This window comes from Microtus pennsylvanicus, chromosome 1 (genome assembly GCF_037038515.1).
Source record: "Microtus pennsylvanicus isolate mMicPen1 chromosome 1, mMicPen1.hap1, whole genome shotgun sequence".
Classification (NCBI taxonomy): Eukaryota; Metazoa; Chordata; class Mammalia; order Rodentia; family Cricetidae; genus Microtus; species Microtus pennsylvanicus.
In genome coordinates this window covers 174,916,936-174,941,025 of record NC_134579.1, presented here as the reverse complement: position 1 = coordinate 174,941,025, position 24,090 = coordinate 174,916,936, and the positions used below count along the sequence as shown (strand labels likewise).

The 24,090-nt window shown below is 36.8% G+C and overlaps 1 protein-coding gene across 1 annotated transcript in view; it reads right to left on the bottom strand.

Annotated features, from left to right (window-relative positions):
- Positions 1 to 1,043: 1,043 nt before the first annotated feature.
- Positions 1,044 to 24,090, bottom strand: part of Rfx6 (regulatory factor X6) — a 53,742-nt gene continuing 30,695 nt past the window's right edge. The window contains exons 7-19 of the mRNA XM_075959238.1: positions 23,506 to 23,613; positions 20,364 to 20,441; positions 20,161 to 20,274; positions 18,390 to 18,439; positions 16,638 to 16,797; positions 15,051 to 15,195; positions 13,525 to 13,634; positions 11,936 to 12,053; positions 10,420 to 10,542; positions 9,577 to 9,783; positions 7,289 to 7,801; positions 6,288 to 6,500; positions 1,044 to 1,219 (exon numbers count right to left, since the gene is read on the bottom strand). Of these exons, the coding sequence (XP_075815353.1) occupies positions 1,044 to 1,219; positions 6,288 to 6,500; positions 7,289 to 7,801; positions 9,577 to 9,783; positions 10,420 to 10,542; positions 11,936 to 12,053; positions 13,525 to 13,634; positions 15,051 to 15,195; positions 16,638 to 16,797; positions 18,390 to 18,439; positions 20,161 to 20,274; positions 20,364 to 20,441; positions 23,506 to 23,613 (2,115 nt within the window). The remainder of the gene's footprint in view (positions 1,220 to 6,287; positions 6,501 to 7,288; positions 7,802 to 9,576; positions 9,784 to 10,419; positions 10,543 to 11,935; positions 12,054 to 13,524; positions 13,635 to 15,050; positions 15,196 to 16,637; positions 16,798 to 18,389; positions 18,440 to 20,160; positions 20,275 to 20,363; positions 20,442 to 23,505; positions 23,614 to 24,090) is intronic.

The following is a 24,090-nucleotide window of genomic DNA, read 5'->3' as shown; positions in this document are numbered from 1 at the left end:
TCTTTATAGTTAACGGATATCTTCTAGTATAGGTCGTGAACCTCACAGACACAATCTATGGAAAAGAAAAAGAAACATATGTATATAGATGGTGCTATCAGTTGCATTACCCATAATTCACTTCTGAACTAGGCTTTGCATCCAGATGATCCCTGAATACCTATTCCTTCCCTGAGTTTTAGCAAGGTACTTGATAAAAGACAGCTTTTAAATGCAAGGAAGATTAAACAGTCTAATTTCTTGACATGGATAGGTAAGGAGTCTGAAACACAAATGCTCTAGAATTATAATGTCTTAAGCAGCAATCTTTTTTTTTTAATTTTTTATTCATATTCAAAGTACTTCAGCCTGCAAGTCCCCATGTTCTTCAGGAATAGCACCAACCCTAAGAATGATCACACCTTTAAAAATGCTTTTATACTTTCTTTTTAATTTCCTCATATCACTTTAAATAAAGAAGGAAAGTGTTTGTCATTTCTATTCAGTTACATAGAATTGAAACACTGCTATGTAACAGGAATCAACACACTAATGCACAGGGTGAGAAGGTCGAGTCACTTTGGTCTGGGCTGCATACACTTAAGTCTTGACCTTGTAAACATTTCCACAGGAGGTAGAACATAGACATTTGACTTTTTGTCAAGTAAGCAATAGTAAACAATGATTAGGAGAGCCTAATAAATTAAAGATTTGGTAAAGACATTGATTATATTTTCTTGTTTTAGAAACCATAGATAAAGGAACATAGAGATTTTTCAATAAATTAGAAAGTGAAACATTACATTTTGTAATGCCTGCATCTTCAAATTTCCATTGGTTTCATTTGATAGTGTTTGAAGTTATGATTACTAAGGACTTCACATTTTCACCTCTTTGTGCACAATACAAGTATTTCCATTTATTATGGAATTGCCTGAAGTATCAGGATTTGAAAAACATGTTCAGCCACTGCCCCTTCTTTCTTTCCTCTTGTGGTAGCTGGGGATGGATAATGGCATCAATACAAGAGATTTTGAATTTCAGCTACATTCCACATTGTTCATTCAAGTGCCTCCAGCTGCTGTCCCCATAAACACGGTGTTAATGGGTGGTAAAGAGGACACCATTTCTCTACTGCTTGCTCCATTGGAGTCCAGGTTATCTTGAACTGGATACTGGTTGGAAGTTCCATACATACACTGGGATGAAGACGAAGGAACCTGGGTTTGCAAGTTGGAGGCTAGAAGGGAAAATATAATCAACAATTTAAAACAAATTATTCCTTTTTCTTCAAGTGCTATTCACTTAGAACTTCTTTATGTCTTTATGTTTTTTTTTGCATTTAACATGTATCAGTTGTTTTAAATGTGACCATCCATAATTAACCAGGACAATAATATTTTCTTCTATTTTTCCCATTCATTGTCCTGTCAGCTATTATTTCATATAAGAAAATATTATATTAAAAATTAAAGTTATCTTTTAATAAATTGCTTTTGGTTAATATTTAAAGTAATGGGTGTTATCATAGCATCTATGATCTTTATACTTGCTCTGATTTGTTTCCATCTCCCATTAGGCCTTCCCCAAACTCCTTTTCCCCTTCAGCTAATTTCTCCTCTCCCCAGTTAATCCTAATGTCTACTTTCTCATCACATGCATTCCATCATAATATATATATACATATGTGTATATATATTTGTATGTATATATTTCACAGCTATTGAGTTATTCCTTCTTTTTCATGATACTTTATGATCTATATGCATAAACATATATAAATGTACTTTTCTCATATACACATAAGTATATATACATCATAACTACATATTCATATTTATTTACATCCAGGTTCCACATGTGAGAAAAAGCCTATGCTGATGAAATTATCTTTGTAATGTATAAATTTGCAAATTCATTGCCTTACTCTTCCCTTCTAGAACATAAACTTCTTCCAAGCAAAAATTATGTACTGATTACCTCATTATCCCCATATTTAGGGTCTGAAATAGAGTTGCTCTAAAAAACTTCGTTAACATGTTTAAGAGGTCTAGGTCTCTCTGGCATGGCTGATGCCGTCTCAGTGTCAAGGATCGTGTTCTCTGACTCTAAGGATTAGGCTTTATAACTAATAAATATTTAATGAGTCCCAGGCCCCACAGTGCTTGTTAACTTATCCCCTTCTCCTTTCACTCTGAAACCCAGGTTGCAATCTGCTCAGTAGCCAGCTCTGACAGCTAAAGCTTAGAATCCACCCTACTTCCAAGGCATGTTCCATCAAAGCGTCCATTATCTCTACAAGTAAACAGAACTAATAGTAACAGTAGCCACGAGGCACATTTTAGTCTGGTGGTGAGGACGTCCTGAAGTGGAATTTTCTGCTTCATTAGAGTAACCTAGAAGCAATGACTATTAGCAGATAGCAAGAGGTGAGTCGCTAGACCACTCAGGGCACATTTCTGATGGCCACAGGAAGGGAAGAAGTACTTCCTATTGAATTATTGGAAAAGTACACTGAGCGATGAGAGATGGAATTTATTTCATTTTCCCAGGATTTCTATTGGGTGTCATATGCCCTTCACTTATACCAGTGTAAAAATCAATTCCTATGATTCCTAAGATTTGAATTCTCTCATAGAAACATTAAAACTCTTCTTTTGATACTTGACGAATGCACACCTTCCCTGTGTTCCACTTTGCAGAATTTGGCAAATTAAAATATGTTCATCACACCATTGACACTTATTCAGGCTTCCAATGGGCAACTGCTCTAAGTTCAGAAAAAACTGATTCAGTAATCACTCATTTATTAGAAGTCATGGCTATCATGGGTATACCTACACAAATAAAGATGGATAATGGTCCTGCTTATGTCTCTAGGAAAATGAAACAGTTTTTTGATTATTACAATATCAACCATGTTACAGGTATACCATACAATCCTACAGGTCAAGCAGTCATATAAAGATCAAATCGAACTATAAAGGATATGTTTAACAAACAGAAAGGGGTGGAAAACACCCCCAGAAATAGGTTACATAATACTTTGTTAACCTTCAATTTTCTCAATGCTAATGAGAAGGGAATGACAGCTGCAGAAAGACATTGGATAATGGAAAAGTCTGCTGAACTAAATCAACCAGTTTATTTGAAGAATGTGCTAACCAAAGCCAGGAGATGTGCTGCGTTGGGGAAGGGGTTTTGCTCTTGTCTCCACAGGTGAGGAAAAATTGTGGATACCATCAAAATTAATAAAGGTTCAGTTTAAAAAAGAAAAGCCACTTGTAAAAGATAAATAACAATTCATTCACAAGGATGGCGAGTATACTGATGGTAAGAAATACAGATAGGTTGGGGGCAGGATTCTTTTCTTATCTCCACATAAAATACCCATCTTCAAAGAATTTAAGGGACCCTGAATATTTAATTACTGATGGATGGAAACTAAGGATCAACAATAAAACTATACATGTTCTGTAAGTATTATTTTTTATATGTCTTATTAAACATTTCTTTATAAATATATAGAGCTGGTTTTGGAGTTGGACTATGGCTCAGTCCCTCTTCAATCCCAAGCCTGTTGATAAGAGATATCTCATAGTTTCTATCTCAGGTCAGGAGCCATGAAATGGGACAGAATATGAATAATTATGTACTTGATAAACTTTCTTTGCCTTTCCTTATATCTGTGTCTTTCTTTATATGTCACTATATGTCCCTGTTGTTAATGTTTAAAATTCCCATAACAAGCAACAAATTTTCCTACATTAATCTTTGAAGTTTCCAGGATAAAGATGGGGCCACAGGACATCAACTCAATCTGGTTATTATGACGTCATGAATATTTTTTTAAACGCTAAAATTAGACCTTTTTTTTTTTTTGGTACCAACTACACGAGACAATTTCGAATGGTGCACAATTTTAACAACACCCTGGCTGGACCTTCTCAAAACGCTCAGGGAGTAGTTACAATTTTCTTAGGTCAATAGTTAATTTGGTAATTTTACCATCATTTGCTTTCACAGGACCCCCTAAGAAGAACGTCGCCCCCATGTCAGCTAAAAGCAATCTTAGAGGACGACGTCCCCTCTCCCAACAGAGTTTGCCCTCAGGGTTAGGGACATCGTTTACTGGTTGGTTTAGGGTTGAGGGGATGGGGAGATATTTTATGGAACTTGGGATATTTTCAAAAAAAGGGGGGAATTAACTGGTTTGATGGGATGATTGGTATTTGTGAATTACTGTTTTTAGAAAATTGTATTGGTACTGTTTCTTGTATATTGGTATATTGAATATTGAATGTGAGTGGTCCTACCTCTATTTTTGTATAAGAGTATGCTTATAACTTTGTCTATATTGTATTGATACATTTACCATATTACAATGTACATTTCTAACTCTGATATTATTTATATAATAACATTGTTTACATTTGATATGTAATGACATTGTTTACAGTTGAAGATCATTGTCTTCATATATTGCACAGTTGTTCATTCTCTTAGTCTTCAAGTTAGATAGGTATTGAGAATTAATCAGGTCTTTTAGATACATAGAGATTATATTTAGTATAGATAGTATAACCTTCAGCCTCTTCAAAGAGCTGTAAAAAATGGTGTTTAATTTAACTTAGAATTCTGTGCCAACGAGACACAATCACTCCTGGCGACACCACTCTACTCCCGAGAGAACGCTGAGCACCAAAGACACTCCACTGGGAGCTTGTCTTCTTGACAAAACTGGCCTTTCAGTTAAGAAAAGCACATACCTCAACTACTGACAAAGATACAAAATATCCATAAGTGGATAAAACAGGATTGTCTTATCTTGCCAAGACAGGGTAGGATAGTTCTAAGAAAGTTCCTTGCCTTTAATAATGGTATGTCAGTTATGTTAGGCCTTAGCCAAAGTTGGTTGACTCAATATTGCAAACGAGACTTTGGATGATTGCCCAGATAGTCAGTTGTCTCTGTCATTTGTTGCACATTTTGGATATCTCTCGTTTGTTAAATAATTCTCTTCTCAGATCTTTGACAGAGTTAAAGATTATATAATTGTAATTACTCTCTACATTATTTAGACTCCTTGAGATAGAATGTTTAGCAAAACTTTTGTTATATGTTCCTTGCTCAATATTGTTTGTTATATTTATTATTTGTTACTATTGTATATAGTTGTATTTGGTTTAGTTCTGTCTTATTTAGACAAAAGGGGGAGGTGTAGGGATAGCCCAGCCCATTGGGGGGGGGCGTGTTCGCCTCGGGCTAATGTTTATGTATAAATCTGGCGGGAGTGAGCCCCGCTGCTCTCTTTTTTGTATCTCCTGCTCATTGCTGGATCCCTGGTGTTGTAAGCTATACCTTCATTAAAATTTGCCGTTTCATATTAAGCTAGCCTGGTTATTTATGCCACTTACATTTCTCCAAACTAAATGTACTCATAGATTTAGGTTCAAAACCTATTTTTATCAGAAATAACTTACCAATTAAAGTAGACTATGTGTATGAATAGATTTAAGGTTGCTAACTTGGTGCTAGAAGTGAAATCCAAGGCTTCACATATGACAGGCAAGCGTTGTGCCACTGGAGCCATACCCGAAGCCTCTGGAATAGTTTGCGTTCTTTTCTACTCATTGATTTGCTAAGTTTCCGCTGTTCAGACAATGAGGTGGTGCATCTAGTTGCTTCACAGATGAGGCTCAGGTTGGAAGAAGCAGGTAGAAGACTTCATAGCAGGCACACTGATTTGCTCACTTTGACTTGAATTGTATGTTACAGAATAATTAAAAATAGCAACATTTTCTTGCCTGGGTGCTTAATCTCATTTTACAAAAAAAAATTGGAAAAATGCTAGCTGCCACCATCACTGGCTACACTTTTGCAAATACTCCCAGCGGTGTGGGGTGCTGATGGAGATTATGGAGCCTAAAGATAACTCCTGACACTTTCTACTGAGTCCACTGTAGTCATAAAGGAATGAGAAAAATGTATCATTCCTGTTCCCATAAAGCTCACTAGTATTTAGAACGCCTTTGAAAAGCTGTACTAAAAATTTTATACACAAACATAATTTATTATTATATTTGAAAGGAGCAAAAGATCTTAAACTAGGTGTGCATTAATCATACAAAGAATAAGAAATGGAAATTTACTCTTTACTCAAACACAAAAACAGCTTTGAGCCCAGTGATAAATTACTTTAGGGTCACGCATGCCTAGTTCACCTGGACTCCCCCCACCCGACCAGGTCATTCTGTGTATCTGAAGTCTGTCACTTAATGTTTTCAATGGCCATGAAAACAACTTACCTACTACAGGAGTCCGACATGCAACTGGAGAGGATGTGTCTGGATAAAACGAGCCACTCTGTTTCCGGCTGCTGTCATCTAAAATGTTAAGTGGATCATGAATATCACTGTAGGGAGGCAGTGAGCGAACGCTGCTGATGACAGAGACGTGTTGGTTCACCATCGATCCCAGCCTGTGAGTCTCCGAGTAGTTTACAGTGTTTCCATAGTATCCTAGAACAGAACAAGTTGAGAATATTCTGTTTGCTTATTACTGAATCACCCCAGGAAAGGTGAAAGCAACAACGTAGTTGGGTATCATCTTAAAAACATCAAATGATCAATATCATTTCTATTAACTTGAGAGTTGGACTCACACTTTTAGGTAGTATGGTTTAGTATTATATTTTTGAGTTAAAAGGTAACTGACATTTTACTCATTTTGAGACTGACTATACCATTGTCATATTTTCTTTATCTATCTTTACTATGTTTTTATAAAGCATGTTTATGAAGAAAGTCACAAGTACTGTTATCCCTTTAAAGCTTACTTCTCAAACACAAATTCTATTCACAGAACTATGTTCCTGGCTGAAAGACTGGGCTACACCTAGGAGAGAGTCTTTTTAAAAGTTTAATGCATTCAGAGGTCTTTCAGTTTTCTTAACTTCAGGGTTTTGTTTTCAACTAAACAGGGAATAGTGATTTTAGCGCCAGTCTTATGTGCTGCTAATTCTCTGGAAGACATAGCTTCCATAGAAAATGTTATCAAAGGAAAAAATAATCTTATTTGTAGGTATCTGGCATATGTTTTGACTGTTTTCAAATCATTTATGATAAACTTTAATAAATACACAAGAATTAATTGGGTGTGGCAGACCATTCAACAAGAGCTAAAATATTGTGGTTTTTTTTTTCCAGTTTTTACTGGAAGGTGCATTGCTCAGCAGAGGTGATACCCCATATCAGATTGCTCTACTGCCTTCTCCAAAGCCAAGAAAACATCTTTAAAAGTTATATACCATTAGGAGAATTAGAAGGCAAAGGGGCTCCTTGGCAGCTGCCAGCTCCTGCATTACTAAGGAAATTGAAGCTTCCTGTGCTCAAAAACTGCATGCCATGTGACTCTTGCGTGTGTGTGGAGGGTCCATAGCTGGAAGGTGGCCTGGGATTGTATGGAGACCCGGCACAACTGCCACCGAAGAAGTCTCTAGAAAGCTGTTGCTCAGTCCAGGCCATGCATCGCCCATGTTCTGCACGGTGAGGAAAGAGGCTTGATGCAGGGTGAGACTGTGTCCTGAACACAGTCTGATAGTTGGAGTTGGTCCCATACAAGTCATGGTTGGCTGCAGGGAAGGTAGGATAAATCGGCTCTGGATACGTTGAACAGTGTGTTGGAACTGGGAGAACTGAGCCCACGCTTGGGGGTCTGCCCGCCATTGGCCCTTGGTTAATGACGCTCCCTCGGCTTGCCATGGCTGGAGAAATAGGTGGTGTCATCAGATGGCCAGTGCTCTGCGAAAGCTCTATCTGACCTGGCAAAAAGAAAAAAAAGAGCGAGAACATTCTGTGAGCAGCCTTATCTGTAAGCAGATAAGACTATGACTTTAAAAGTATTCAAATGATTTATGAAATTTGTTCCAATTTAGTAATTCCTACTTTTTATGAATAACTGAATGGGAGAATATATAGTCACACATATATTCACCACACAGCTATATTTCATAGCAGTGGTAACTTGGAGTCGGTAAGAATAAAATCTAGGATTGTTTCATTTTCTCACAGGGTAGGAAGGTGGGGAGGATCTGGGGTAATCTGAGAGGAGTTGGGAAGAGAAAGGGGAAGGGGAAAAATGTGATCAAAATACATTGTATGAAAAAAATTATTTTTTGGGGGGGGTGCTTTTCAAGACAAGGTTTCAATGTATAGCCTTGGTTAGTCCTGGAACTTTATAGACCAGAATGGTGAAAAATATTTTTAATTAAAAAAATAGTCACAGATAGGATGGGCAAAGGAGCATGATGCCCACACTGTACTATAATAAAAATTGCAGTGCTCATTGTTTAAGAGACAGCTGAAAACATCATGGATACACGACTGTCAAGCAATGGGATTTACAAATGTCTCCAACTCCCTGGGCTTTCTTTGGTATAATTAAGCCATGGTGTTACAAGGCTTCTTTTGTCTTAAAATTCTGCATGCCCAATGAATTAATTTACAAAATGGGACTTTTATAAAGCCCATGAGCCAATAAGCATATTTAAAATATTCTCTGACATCTAGTTCATATCACTGAAAATTCATTTTGCTGCAAAGCATAAAATTATTGTATAGCAGTCCTTCAGCCAAAAATCAAATAAGCAACCCAGTTTTTAAAGGCAGAATTTTGGGCACAGCTACTACTCAGGCCCACATCCAGGGCCTGGGGTTGGCCCAACCTAACATCTACCCCATTTATGTCCTGCTCATGAAGGGACTGATCCTGTGGAAGAATACTCGCAGGATCTCCATGACTGAGGAAAGTGGCAGGATATCCCAGAGGAGTTTTGGTAAGGGTCCAGTGATGATGATGTACCAGAAACCACAGACCTTGAATCTGACCAATGACTCATTGCAATGAACATTTGCAAGTAAAGCTGATTGGGTAAAAGCATAGACTGTGTGAGGAGGTGTTGGAGAGGCAGGAGGGAATTAGAGTGCATGATGTGAAATTCCCAAAGAATCAATATAGAAATTATGTTTTAAAAGTAGAATCTGAAAATTCTGTCAGTTGAAATGTTCTTTGTGTTAATAGTTCATATACAGTAAGGGATTTTAATTTTGCTTAAAGTGCAATGCAGTGTATATTTTTATGAAGTAAATAATTTGGTGTCAAAAGAAGAAAGAAAAAGGCAGGGTTTTGCTGTAAAACTCAGCCCGGATTGAACTCGTGACCTTCTTACCTCAGTTCCCTGAATGCTGGGAGTACAGATGTCTGCCATCATGCCTGGAAAGCAGCCCACACTTTATCTTCAAAGAATCTTAAAGATTTTAATGCATATCTAAGATAGGTTTTCTTCCATTAGATGAAGAGATGCTTTCTTGCTTCTCATATGAGTTATTGTTAGTATGTGATAATCTCATAAGTAATGTATAAATATAAATAATATTGCAAAAGTGAGAAATCTAAACTCATATGTTTAAAAACCTTTTTTTCTTTTACAATATTTCTCCTTGGTATTCCTGGGTTTGGAAGTGTTAAGAGAAAAGAAGGAATGGGCCCAGTGTGGTGGGCTGGAAGCTACGTGTGCTTTCTTGTTTCTCCGCATACCTGGGAGTGACATGTTCTCAGCGTTCTCAGATGGGAACGGGTGCAGAGCAGGCGGCATGGTTGAAGGCTGGCTGGAAGGCAGAGAGACATAGGCTGTCTCCACGTGGCTTTCATTCTTCACGGTGTCATTGGAAAGTGAGCTGCCCTTATTACGGTTGGCCAGAAAGCACGAGCTCGGGGAAGCCAAGAAGGCAGCTTTACTCGCATCTGCAAACAGTATTAGTATTTTAAAGTGACAAAGAGGAGATTGTGAAATGCTCTTCGTGGACAAGGCCAAGCAAAAGACCCTGAAAGTGGATCTTGGTTGAGTAATGAATCTGGAAACTCCTGCATGATATTTTCCACAGGAGACAGGCTGGAAGGCTTTGATATTGTTGGAACTGGGTTTGAGAGTTGGGTATTTGTGGATGGGTATATTCTGAAGGGCACTAAACAACCCATTCTGGGCTAAACAGGTTTCAGAATGCAGACTTCTCACCTGAAACGGGCTATCCTTCTCCCATCTCCCATTGCATTTCTATATGGCATTGCTACATGTGTTGTTTGGATTACAAGAATTTTTTGCGGGGGTGGGGGTATGGCAGATGCTTCTCTAACTTTATCTAAAGTCTCAGAAATTAAGAAGGTTAAGTTGCGTAAACTTCCAGCTTCCATCGAGAAACTCACTACTATGTCTAAATGGAGGGGAAAAGGTATTACTCCATCTCGGGTCCAGGTACGATGCTAGCGGTGCTAATCTGGGAGGAAAATTAAGACTAGAGAAACCCCCCATGTGTCCCTGCAGATCTTTAAACTTGGGTTTCGATAAGGAAACATGGACAGTATAATAGTTGTTTAAGTTACCTGAGTTCTTCATGTATTTGTCCAATAAATTCTGTAGTTCCTGCTCTTTGTCATTGTTAAACTGAGTCTCCATGGCCAGGAGAATGTATTCATCCAGAAGCATCCGGATCAGGTGGAAAGATCCTTGTTTATAGAAGAGGGGGCGTGCACAGAGAGAAAAGGGGGGAAGGGAGGAAAAAGGGAGAAAGAGGGAGAAAAAAACTTATCTTTGTGACCATCTCACCACACTTTACAAGGAACAAGTGAAATAAACAAACACGTGTTGGACTTTAAATGACCCGCTAAGACCAACATGCTTCACTTGGGTCTCTAATCTTTCTGTGTACCTCCTGCTCAGCTCCCTGTGTGCACTGTCCTGCCAGTCTTTCGGCCACTAATTACATCAAAGGGAACCGCGGATGAAAGTGAGACAGGCTTTATGCTTTAAGAGGGCACACACCAGAGCATGATAAGCTTTAGCTAGGGAGAATGAGCTCTCTTCTGCTTGATTTCTGTTTACATTGTACTAAATAATTAGACGGTGACCAACGTTCTCTGAAATTTTTATCAAATAAGATGTCTTTCTAGCTTGAACCATATTTGATTTAAAAATAAAAGCCAATGAGTGATTTTCATGTGAAAGACAGACCTGGGAACTTTAAAGCTCTTTGAACTGTTCAACCATTTTCCTAACAAAAATTTTCCCTTTATACTATAGTCAGACCAGCGCTGTGCATTTTAAGAAATTTTAAAAATAATTAAAAAATATTTGAAATGATAGACTATATTGTTTTTGACCTGGCAACACATTATTTGACTTCAATTCTTTTGAATCCTAGATGAAACTTTAGTTGACTCAAATCTGTTTTGTAATATGAAAAGTTCTTAAAAACCCAACCCACTGTCTATATATTTAGTATTGTAACTGAAAATTAGTGAGCTCAGAAAGTTTAGGGCAAACAAGATACCAACATTTTGAAAGAGCTAACAACCCGATTTATATTGTGGGTTTAAAAATCAGGCAAGACAAACAGTTCAACACTTAGGAACCTGTGCCTTCTAAGTTACACATGTATTCTTCAAGTGCAGCTGTGTGGATCCTGGGGAAAGATGCAAGAGGCAGCTTTATTATACAGTGAGTAGAGCCTCTGGGGAACTGGGTTGCAGTTACTGCTTTTACTTGTTTGTTTCATGAAGAAAATCTATGCAAGCACTTCTATGCATGGTTTATGTAGGGAAAAGTGTTTTTATTTAGACCACCTCACCTAATACCTATATGTTATGAAAAGAATATTCCTCAGACTGGCTTAGGGAACACTAAGGAAATCCTCAAGGAAAGAAACAGCGTTAGGATTTGAAACTGCAGGGATCTGATTCCAGAACCACAGCTCATCACTACCATTCCCTACGTGGTTGACATTTGTGGTTTTGAGAAGGTAAAAAAAAAAAAAAATCAGCAATAAGGCACTGAAAATGGGTGAGCGGAAGAATGGGTGAGATGCTTCAGAAACCAATCATTATAAAGCACACTGAGTACCAAAACTCGACGCGTTGTTTAAGGTGAGGCTATGCATTACACGGGCACCGAAAAAGCTCCACTTCAGCAGGAAGTCCTGAGCCCTCTTCTTCAGAGATCTTCCATTTTGTTTGCTTGTCTAAAAGGAAAAGAGCAACACGAAGCTATGAGATCTGCTGTCACTGCACATGAGTCCTGTCCAGATGAACAGCAGATGAACTGCCCGACAAGCAGATAGTGTGACTATCATTTGTCCAGCAAGTTTTAACTTCAGCCTGTGGATAGTATTTTGTTTTGGTTTTATTTTTGCTTTTGTTTTTGTTTTGTTCTGTTATTTTGTTTTATAATTTTAAAGACACTATATCTTTATTCTTTATAGCTTGGTTTCCTATCAGAATTAGATTATAAAGTGAAATTTACAGTGTATTTTTATCTTCACTTGTTTTTGATAAAGCTTTAAGAAGGACAGAAGGTAAGGTATGAAGCGAGGGTTTCACTTTTCTGTAAATGATTAACAGGCTTCTCTGGTACTGAACGAGAGTCTGTTTTCCTTCCCGAACAAAAAGTCCCCAGACTATAACCAGTTTCCTTGATATGGAGTGGCTCGCGCCAGCTAGTGAGAGACATATTTGTTCTCAATGCCTTTCTTCATGATGGATGACTTGAAGGTTAACTGAAAGAGTTGAAGAAACCAAATAGAAAATGTAAAATTGTGACCTTGTGGAATCAGAATTTTAGTGCATAAAAATCACGGTTCCAATAAGTATAAAGAAAATTTGCTTCTTTGGAAAGATGCAAATCTTTCCATTTCTAAGTTTATCTTTAATTAATGCTGTTGTTCAGGCGTAACTGTATAAATTGATGATAGAGAAAAAAATAGTATCCCTGAGCCTGTGATTAAGAAAGAATCAGAACTGACTCCGTGTTCAGTGCTTTCAAACTGGTTGTATTCCTAATTCCTAATTTTAATATTTGGGACATTCAATTTTATAGGGTAGCAAAAACTTTACAAAGAATTTTAATATTTTAAGATCAGCAAACAAGCCACAAAATCTCATTATGGCATTGTTGAACAAAGTATATTTTCGTAGATGCTTCTTCTCCTCATCTCTTCCCCTCAGCTGCTACCCTTGAACTCCCATAATTCCACCCTCGTCTCTTATCTCTCTCATGTGCCATGTATCCTCTTCCCACCTTCTCCTTTCTCATCACCAGTTTTTACCCTTCTTGCCTTTACCCACAGTTACATGTAATGTGTATGGAGTTTCAGACTCCATCTCAGGCTCATGTGTGAGGAAAAACACATGGTTTTGTCTTTTGGGGCTTGGATCACCTCAATTGATACTATGTTTCCCAGATCCAGCCATTTTTCCAAAAAATTTCATCTTTCCTAAAAGGTGAAAAAATTCCACTGCATAAATGTGCCACATTTTTCGCTATCCATTTATCTGTTGATTGCCATCTAGGTTGGTCCCTGTTCCTTGTTATGACAAATAAACAAATTACAGTTTAGAAATACACAGTGCGGACCTTTTCCACACCAGTCAAAAAATACAGCCAGTTTAGGATTTTTTTCTTAAAAATACTTCCTGAATTTTTCATAAAATTACCTTAATAACTCTCTGCTCGACCACAGTATCCAACCACTCAATAAATGCCTCGACCGTAGCGTTCTTCTTAAGGAGATCCTTCAGTTCGTGGAACACGGTGATAGAGTCATCTACCGTGTCAAAAGGAAGAAAAGGGGGAGCAGTAGGAGAACACACAATAGTTGGGAAGAGGAAGGGAATCAGTGGGAGTGGGAGGAAGAAGAAGGGTAATTAATGATAAATATGATCAAAATACATTATATGCATAAAGGAAAATCTCATAACAAAACTTGCTACTATGAATAATTAGCATTGTGGTAAATAAAAATTAGAATATACCACAACTACTTTGAACCTAAGACAAAACTTTGAGCTATAAATCAATACAAATGCGGCATAAAGAGAGATGGATCAATGTGTGTTAAATGCATTAACTTCTTATCCTGATAATAGTAACAAAAATGCTTAACATAGTCATCAGTGTATCTGTCTCAGGATATACTGAAATATAGGTTTATACTTTATATGTGTACATTTACACATGTTCTTGATAGTAATAATTAATATGATGAATATTCCTTTTAAAATCAGTCCTTTGACTTATTGAAAATAACTCATTAGCTACACAGAAAGCTAATGAATGACCTAGGCTAGGCTTGTTGGTTTTCTGATTTCTGAAAGACTATCTTCTACAAATTAGGCTCTGTACTGCAGAACTGAACCATTTACACAGATACCATCTCTCAAAAAATTTAAAGGGACAGTCTAGGATTATTATCTTGTTGAAGGGTTGCAGTCTTATAAACCATGGAATTAATAGAGCTAACTGAAATGAGGCTTGATGCTGGACTCCAAGATCAAGCCATTGCCATGTTCTGTAGGAAGCTGCAGGGTCTGTCTTAGCAGACAGAAAGTAAGGGGAAAATAGGCTGCTGCTATACCTTAGTATTGAGCCCAGATGCTTAACCACACACATGGGTTTGGCTAACTTGGTCAAATCATCTAAGCCTGACTCAGATCTGTATTTTTAACAGCATTATGTTAAAGCACAATCTTTATATGTGTCAAAAACAGTACAATGACAGGAACATAGGACATAAGCAAATATTATTGTATCTCATATAAAAGTGGAGGCAAGTTCAGAAAACTCAAAGCCATGTGGATCGTTTCCTGGTTACTTATGTTTTGGTTGTTTCTGGACAGTAAAATGATCAGTTACTTTCATTTTCTTCAGTGTTTTCTACAGCAAGCATAACTTTTCAATGAGCACAGTTTTTGTTTATTTGTTTGTTTTTAATTAAAATGTTTCCATAAGACTTTCTCCAACAGATGTCATTTGTTGTCAGGGACATTTGGTATCTTCTAGAGGCATTTTTGGTCGCCGCAACTGGAGGGAATATGCTGTTTGTGACAACTAGTGCACAGACGCCAATGATGCCGATAAAGGCCCTATAAATAATGTCACAGCCTCCCTGCCCCCTAGTTATCTACCAAAGGGCCAATAGTGTCAAAATTAGGAGACTCTGTTGTTAGCTAAACAGACTCACGTTCATTGTAGATGTCAGACTCCGTGTCTGTACTGCTGGGTATGGTGAGAAGCGCCTGAGATCCGATGCTGTTTAAGTCAACCTTTTCTATGTCTGATACCATGGAATTCACCACATGCTGGTCAAAGAGAGCTGGCCTGGCAATCTGCACATGGACAGAAAAAGGCACTACAGTGTGTCAATTATAGTCTCTCGGAGAAAGTCTTTAGTTTTGATAAAAGTAGCTTCTTGAAGGAAGACAATCATAAATAACTTTGGAGCTTATCTCTGTATAAATACACTTTTGTGTGTATTTGTTTGCATGTCTCTCTGTGGGGGCCAGAGGTCTACATTGGGTGCCTTTCTTAGTTTCTCTCTACACTATTTTTTGAGACAAAAATTTTCATTGAACCCAGAATTTACCGATTCAAGTACACCGACTGGCCAGAAAGTCCCAGGGACCCTCGTCGCTCTGTCTTCTCTGCACCGGCTTTATGGGTATAAGCTGCTGCTGCCATGCCTGACTTTTGTGTTTGTGTGAGTGTTCATCCTTATGTTTGTATGGAAAACACTTAATGACTGAATTATCTCCTCTGCTCAAACTTTTTCCTCATTTTAAAATTAAAAGTAATAGCTGAAACTCATGGTCATCTTTAAAATAGATTTGAAATTTTATTTGAGATTTAGAAGATGGAAATACTATTTTTGATCTATCATCACAAAGCAAGGGTGATTAAAATGATGATTATTTTAAAAATAACATCTTAATGATACATTTTTTTTATCTGGACCTATCTAACTAGTTTTTTGTTTGTTTATTTTTAATTTGGGACACTGAAAACCTTCATAAAGGCAACAATTAAGTTACAGTGACAACTGCATGTGGTTTTCCTACTTATGAATTAATTTCCTGCTCCATATTTGACAGTGACTGTCGGTAGCCGTTTAGAGTGAAGAGGGCTTGGAGGTTTAATAACATTATATATAGCACAGCCAGGCTGGGGAGATGGCTCAGATGGTAAGAACACATATTGTTATTCAAGAGGGTTAAATTTGATTCCCAGTACCTATGTCAGTTCGCCACCACCTATAACGCTAACTCTGGGATATCCAATGCCTCTGGCCTCTACAGACACTCTACTCCTCTACACATACACAGACACATTCATACTCACTTTAAAAGATAAATGTAAAAAAGGAACCACACAGCCTCACTCCTCACAACTTTAACTTATACCGGTTGGTATCTTGCTTTTGAGATTGCAGTAATGTTATTTTTATTTTGAAATAAATTAAAACCACAAAAGCATCGCAAAACCAGAGTAGAGAATTAAAGAATGCTCTCCATCCAACTTCTTATCATACTATACACATCATCTCACATGGGCATTGTCTATTTCCAAGATCAGGATATTAATCCTTATGCTATACAGTTAGCTAAAATACAGACACACAGATATAATTCTATATCTCTCAGGTCTAGTATTTGCCCTAGGTTTCACATTACATCTTGATGTTGTATGCTTGGTTTCCTTCAAATTGTGAAAGATCCTTAATTGGAAGAGTCCCTTTGATTTGGGTGACTCAAATTCTTGGAGGACCCCATACCTGAGCAAGATGCAAAAAAGACGTCTGTCGCTTCAGAGACGATACAAATCTTCGCACGATGGGAATTTTCTTGTCAGTAAGGGCTTCTGGCAAGTTTTCCAAGGATGAAACAACCCACTGTTCCCAATTTTTAGCAAAATTTCTTATGTCTGCTAGCAAACTAAAATGAAAACTCTGGGTTAGGTTCTACACTGTTCAAAAAAATGTATTGAATATCTACATTTTTATGGCTGGATCATGTTGGTTAGGACTTCTAAAATCATAAATTCGGAGGCAACAGACTTAGCCTAGAGCTGCTAATATATGATCTGAATTCAAAATGATCAATTCCCTCAAACTCCAGTTCCCTCACCTATTTAATAGGATAAAAAATAGTAGTTGGCTATGAGATTGTTTTAACTCATGGAAAATGCCCTTGTTTGATCCTAGCACAAAATCAATAGGTACCTTATTATTAACTCATAACTCATTATTTTCTATGAAATACATTTCTTGGAAAATTATGTCAGCTTTTTATTTTGTATTTTGACTTCTTAGATGATAAATATATTGACATAAGATTTTATGTGTTTAATCAGTTTTATTAATATATTCTTATAATCCAAATCTAATCTTATTTAACAGATGACTCTATACTATTAATAGAGTCAACTTAAAACTGCAAATTGTTTCAGCATCTATGTAAGAACATATAAATGTTTAAAACTCTAAAATATTCATATTTGTTTCACAGAAGCAGTCTAAGTATAGCTTATGTGGTTTGAACATGGGAAGCAGTGATAAAACGTAATGGAAAGACTAAGCAACATTTGGGGTCAAACTCTGGAGTTTAGCTACCTCTGGGACATTAAGTGAACTCTCTACTTCTAGCTTTCCCATTTGGTAATTTTGGATTATAATATCTCCTATTGAATAGTATTTAAGCATTTACTTATCAATCAATGACAATGAGTCTACTAAATAAATTGCAGTGTTCTTTGGGTGAAGGGAAAGTATGTCTTCTCTTAAGAAGAAAGTGCCCAACTATATGCACTGATGTGGAAATGTTCTCAGAGGAACTGCTATAATGTTAATATTGAGCGTTTGGTTTTTCAATTGTGCATAGTCAAAGGTATTTTGAAAAATATGATTTAATAAAGCTCAGCTGTTTCTACTGTTAGAAATAGTCACCTAACTAGTTGCTTGTCATTAAGAATAGCCATTGGGCCGTAATACAAAATTGCCGTGTATAACTAACTTGTGCAAATTATATGCCTAAAGTGTGCCAGGGATAACTAAAAGAAACTATTGACCAGACCAAGGACAACTATTATGTAAAGAAAGAAAGCATTCTGATGAAAATATGTATTTTTGTCAAGCTGTATGCATTGAGTATGCATCAAGGCATAAATTAGTTTGTGTTATCTGTTTAAAAATAACTTAAATTATTTTACAGACTGTTTTCAAGGAAAATTTTGTTTGTTTCCCCCCAAAGTTATATCTTCACCCTAGAAATGGCTGTGTGAAAAATCTCCCCATATATTTTAAATACAGCATTTAAGATCTTAGTTCTTTGCTGAAAGACGGTTGTAATTTCATTATGCTACTTTCCAACTTTGCAGAATAAATTAAAGTTAATCATAAAAGTACAATAATTTAAGATTTTTTTTATTCTTGAAATTCAAAGTCTTTTTTTTTTTTTCATTAGCATCGTATATGATGTGAAGCTGCCATTCTTCTGAGGACCTGTCAGGTTTTATTAGCTTAACATACCTTTCAGGCATTTCTTGCATCGTTGCAGGAATGAGGACATCTGTAAGAACCTTAACCAAAGCAAAACAGGGTTAACATAAACCTTATTTATGTTAACAAATTGCAATCAGAGTTTTGGGGAATGAGCTTGTGTTTTACCACCCAGGTTTAGGCAGAATTGAGACTGAGCCTGGACCTCTAGGATGAAAGAGCTTCATTCCCAAGAACAAAAATGATTATTTCTAAGGCCAGATGCACTATGTATTAATTACATTTACTTGTTACTTTCCTAGAGAATAACATTATTCCTTTCTGAAGGTTAGCTATTTCTCCCACAAGAGTGGATATATGTGATGTGTCTGCAAACATAGGAGATGGTCAATCAACAGCCCTAGTGAGAATTACCCATGAATTGGCCTTGTTCATCCCTCACTGTTTTGCAAACTAGAAGCTGATGCTCTCTTTAAGGGGGGGAAAGACCTCAGAGATCTCAGCTTGAACTGTTTTGTTTACTGGGCCCTCTGTGCCTTCCTGGTTCTATCATGAGGAAGAAAACCAAATGTTCTTATTGATACTTAAACCAGAAATTATTGCATTGGGCTGAAATTTTAAAAATGATTCTCTCTCTCTCTCTCTCTCTCTCTCTCTCTCTCTCTCTCTGTGTGTGTGTGTGTGTGTGTGTGTGAGAGAGAGAGAGAGAGAGAGAGAGAGAGAGAGAGAGAGAGAGAGAGAGAGAGAGAAGGAGAAAGAAAGCTATTTCTCAGAAGAGCTGAGTTGTCACCCCAAGAACATTGCTCTGACAGCTGTGTACCTGAGCCTAGGTCTCTCCTTTGTTCACACAGAACTACCTCTCCTCTCCTACCAATTGCTTTCCCAAGTGGTAAGCATTACAGACAATCACATAGTGCAAACTGAACCTTTCTTTGTAAATATTGGCATTTATTCAATAAAAAAACAAAACCAAGACAGTCCTTGCTCTCTCTTGTCCATCAATGTGAGCTTGAAGTGGAGGTGAGAAAACCCTGCACTTAGCTCTGCTTTCTCTCATTCTGTGGTTACTGAGTGGAGAAAGAAACTGTGGCCCCTAACTTCTTATCCTCAAGTCAATCCGTCAATCGTTTGTAAAGCTGCCTCTCAGTGATGTAGCTGGTGTCTCCTCTAGTTTTCCAAAAAGCTAAGAATAAAAAAGTAACTCATTTGCCCAACGTGTCTGAACTTTTATGCAAATGTTCTCAGACTATGTTTTCAAATGATACTTTTTGTTTTTCCATATGACAACTTAATAGGCAAATGCAGGCAAGATGATTTTAAGGTGCAATATTATTTCACCCTTCATTTGGGCTTTCTTACTTCTCAGCTGTGGAAGATGTTCTTTCCCTTCCCACTAAATATTTGGCCAGGTCAACCTGGCCATCTGTTCCAGGATCTCTTGCAATGATTCAAAAGAAATCTGTGGACTCTTACTAGGTTAAGGACAGAATTGGACATTAATTTATTCAAGCTAGAGATTTTCAAGGTGTTAATCCTATGAGGGTATTTAATTCTGCTTTCTCCTGAGAAAGCCAATGTTGTAGTATGTAAATATGAAAACATCTCATAAAGGTAACAAAATTTAATGATTTTTCATATATTAGCCATCTTATTTTGGATTGTCCTTAGCTATAAACAAAAAATTAAGCTGGTTTTGTTTACTGTAAAAAGTTTTTAAAATAATTGTGACTATGTTACAAGCATTCAGGGTGTCATTTAAGGAAATAAATTCTTCATGCTTAGGGCATCCCAAGGAACTTACCTTATAAAGAATTGAGTCACAAACACAGAAAATGTCAATGATAACAGGATTTTCTAGCAGGGGAAGGAGATGGTCAGGCATTCCTTGCCAAAAGTGGAGTAAGAAATGCTGGATCTAGTTGTAGAGCAAAGAGCACATTAACTTATTAAGAACAGGATGTGAAAGCTTGCATAATGCCACAGAGAAGCATTCTGTCACCTCACCTCTTCAAAGTTTCCATTGATAGCGTTGTCAAGGATGCACTGGCAGTGAGTTTTGTACATCATTATGAGAGTATCAACCTATGTTAAGGAAGAAAAAGCTTAACTAAAGAATTTTTTAAAATTCCATTGTTTGTTTCTTTCATACTTTGAAGTTCCTGTTTTAGACCAGACATTTTATTCAATGCAGAGGACCTGGAATAAGGAGCAGATCCTTATTTCAAGATACCTACCCAATGAAGAAATAAGATGAGGAAATTGGTGACCTGATGCCATACGACATGCTAAGATGCAAGATGATACAACAAGATTGTGATGAGAGCATTTAAAAAGGTAGTAGCAAGGAAACTATTGACTGAAATATCATTTAATTTTCTGCATAAGACAAAACAATGTTTTATTGGAAAAACAGAATGTAAGATCTCAAAATGCATCAACTTGTTGTTGTTGAGACATGGTCTTGCTTTGTAGCCCTCGCCAACTTTAAATTCAACTATAATTCAACTTTAAATTAAACTATATCGACCAAATTGACCTTAGACTCACAGAGATCTGCCTGCTTCCCCCTCCCAAGTGCTAGAATTAAAGGTATCTTACCACATATCTGGACTAAAATACATCAACTCTTTGCATGTTAGGAACAGTGTAGTGTAGTGGTTTCAGGTGTTAATTTTAATAAAATTTTTAATAAAAATTCTAAATGAATTAACACTGATTAGTATGTGTTTTAAAAATGGTGAGTGTTAGCTCTTTGGATCACAGCAGCCTCTATGGTGATGTGGTCATTGTCTGTCCTAACATTTTGTGTTTTGCCTCTTTTTCTGGGGACAGCATAGGTCTTTATGGTCTAGTTTGCCAATGAATAATGATGTCATGAAAATTAGCAGTCTCTCTCCAAAGAGTTATGTTGATCACAAACTATCTCCAATGGGATGTTTTTGACAAAACAAATGAAACTTGTTCTACACTTTAGGCAAAGCTATTATTTTTAGATAGATCACCAAGGCAAATCTTTTAAATGAGAATAAGGACAGCATGAAGAATGGAAGGGAAGTCATAAGACTGTCAAAACTTTATATCTTCATATTGTAAGGAAATACAAAGGGGATAGTTGAAGGAGGGAAAGGAGAAAAGTGTAGGCAACTTGGGTACAAATATGAGCAAAGTAAATAATATGCATGTATTAAATTTTTATAATGCAATGAATTATAAAAATTAATTTTATTTTTATTAATTTTACATGAGTTAATAAAGGATAACTTGTTGGGATACAAGATCTACTAGCTAAAATTCTAGTTCACATGTTGCTTAATTTATTTTTTCAAATATGTTGTTTTACACACAACTCATCAGAAATTTTATATCTTAATATTTCATGTGTTTATTTAATACTTACATGTCTATGACATTAAACTTTAATTGTAGTGTTCTTGTATTCTTTAGAAACATAATTCAATTTTATTTTTTGAGAATAGATATCATTTTAGACAGTACCAGAAAGAGTAAAGTTTCATCTCAGTTATGGACAGTAAACATGTCGTGGAGTTGACTACCACCTTGAGTGATGGTCACACTCAATGAAAGAGCAGCCCCCCCCCAGCTGCTGGCGCTGATATCTACTGGAATCAGATTCTCACTGCACATTCTCCACTCACTCTGCTTTGTTAAAATGGTGCTTCAAGCCCTTGGCTTCAGTCCCAACCTCTTTCTAGGAACTGATCGGTCACCTGTGGATCTTGGCAACTGTTAAAAGGTAAAAGGGCTAAGCTATCCTTCAGGAAAAAGAGAAGGGTGTCAGTCCCTGGACTCATAAAAGAGTCCACTGGTGATAAACTTTGAAGCCAGGTATCTCATAATAAATCACCCTTGGTACCTGAGTGAGAAATGATCTGCCAGCATTTCAATGTGAAAGATTAGAACTCCTTGGAGGCCAGCAGAGAAACTGAAATAAACTATTGGCACACGTTCCTCGCCTCTCTAGTTTTCTTTGTCGCTTGCTTCCTTCTATGGCTCTCGCTGGGTATATTTACACAGCAAACATCTTCATAGCATGTTGGCAAGCAAGCAGTCCTCTCCACAGAGTAGAGCCAATGCCACTCTTCCTCCAAGAAGTGAAGTCCCACTATTTGCCACAACATTGATTGGCAACTTCTCTAGTTAAAAAGTCATCGTATCTATAAATAAAAGGTATGGTAACCTTAAGAAATGTGATTAGAGGTGAGAATAAAAGGAAATGGATGTATTCAACATCTGAAAATTGTCTTCACTACTTGACGTCTTCTTACCTGGCACGGTTCATCTGGCATCCAAATAGAGTTACTCTGCATCTACATGTATCAATAGCTTTAAAAATCAATATTCTAGTTTTGCTTCCTCTTCCTACAAAAATGCCTATTGCTAAAAGGATTCAGTTGAATATTAATGGCATCTCTGTGTGTTTGCACTTCAAAATATGAATGTGTCAAAAGCACTTCTATCCAACATGAATACAATGACTTTTACTTGAAAGAAACATATAAAGATCATTAAGTTCTGATTCAACAATGGTACCCAGTAATATATAGGCAATGATTCTCCAACAAATGATTTTAGAAGTGCAGAAATAAAATAAGATTTAGGATGAGACTTTATTAAAGAAACATTGGAAATTCTTATTGGGGGATATTTATAGAATTAACTCAATGAAAATGATTCTTCTTTTTGTCATCTTGTATAACCCTTACATTTTCTAAGCATCCCCCTCATTGCTAGGGACAGACTCTGTCCTAAAGAAAGGCTCAGTGACAATTGAAATGAAATGATATTAACAAAAAAAACCCTATAAAACTTACCTTTGAAAATCTGAACGCAATAGACACAGTCTACTTTATATCCTCAATTTTAAATTTTAAATAAAAATAATCTTTAGCCTTTTGAGATTTATTTTACTACCTTCTGATTATACACTATCAGAAAGATGTAAATAATTAATTGGAAAGTGTTTAATCAATGTTAGTAAACATTTGTCTCTCCTATAAATCAATCAATTCTGTTTGATAATGCGGATATCTGACTGCTTCCTGCAAGTGCCACAAGATCCCCCAGCAAAAGGAGATACGGAGCCAGCATATCAGAAAATCGATAGAGAAGTGTCTTTAATTGATACCTTGTCCTTAGAAATGCATCCTTGGCACACAAGATGTTGAGCACTGGGGAACTCTGGAAGTAGTGTTCCTGTTTTTGAGCTAAGGGAGTATTTACGAGTAAAACCGCCCTGTAGTTAAGAGAGGCACAAAAAGAAGTGTCACGGTTGTGGACTTCAAATTCGGCAATGAAACAGAAATGAACATTTCAAACTGTGTACATTTAGAAGTTTGGGTAAACTGTGTAATCGAATAAACCAGACGCATCAGCCAATTTGCCTCAAATGTTAAGTAACTTTGTCATTAGAATATTTTCCCTCTCACTTGGGAGTTTTGTTTTGAATATTTACCATTTTTTTTATAATTTTTAGAAAGTAATGGTGCATTTTATAAGATTTACTTCTGGAATTGCTGAAAAGATTTTTGCTACAAAGTCAGGGGCTGCTGGATCCCCACTGCACATTTGCCAGTCACATAAGCAAGACGATGAGAACTAAATCCCCTTGCTGAGTCTCAGGGGGGTTCATTACTGCTAGGACTTCATTAACATCTAATTCCTTTGGTTTCCAGACTCGTAATTTGAACTTCTCTACCATCAACACCCCTAC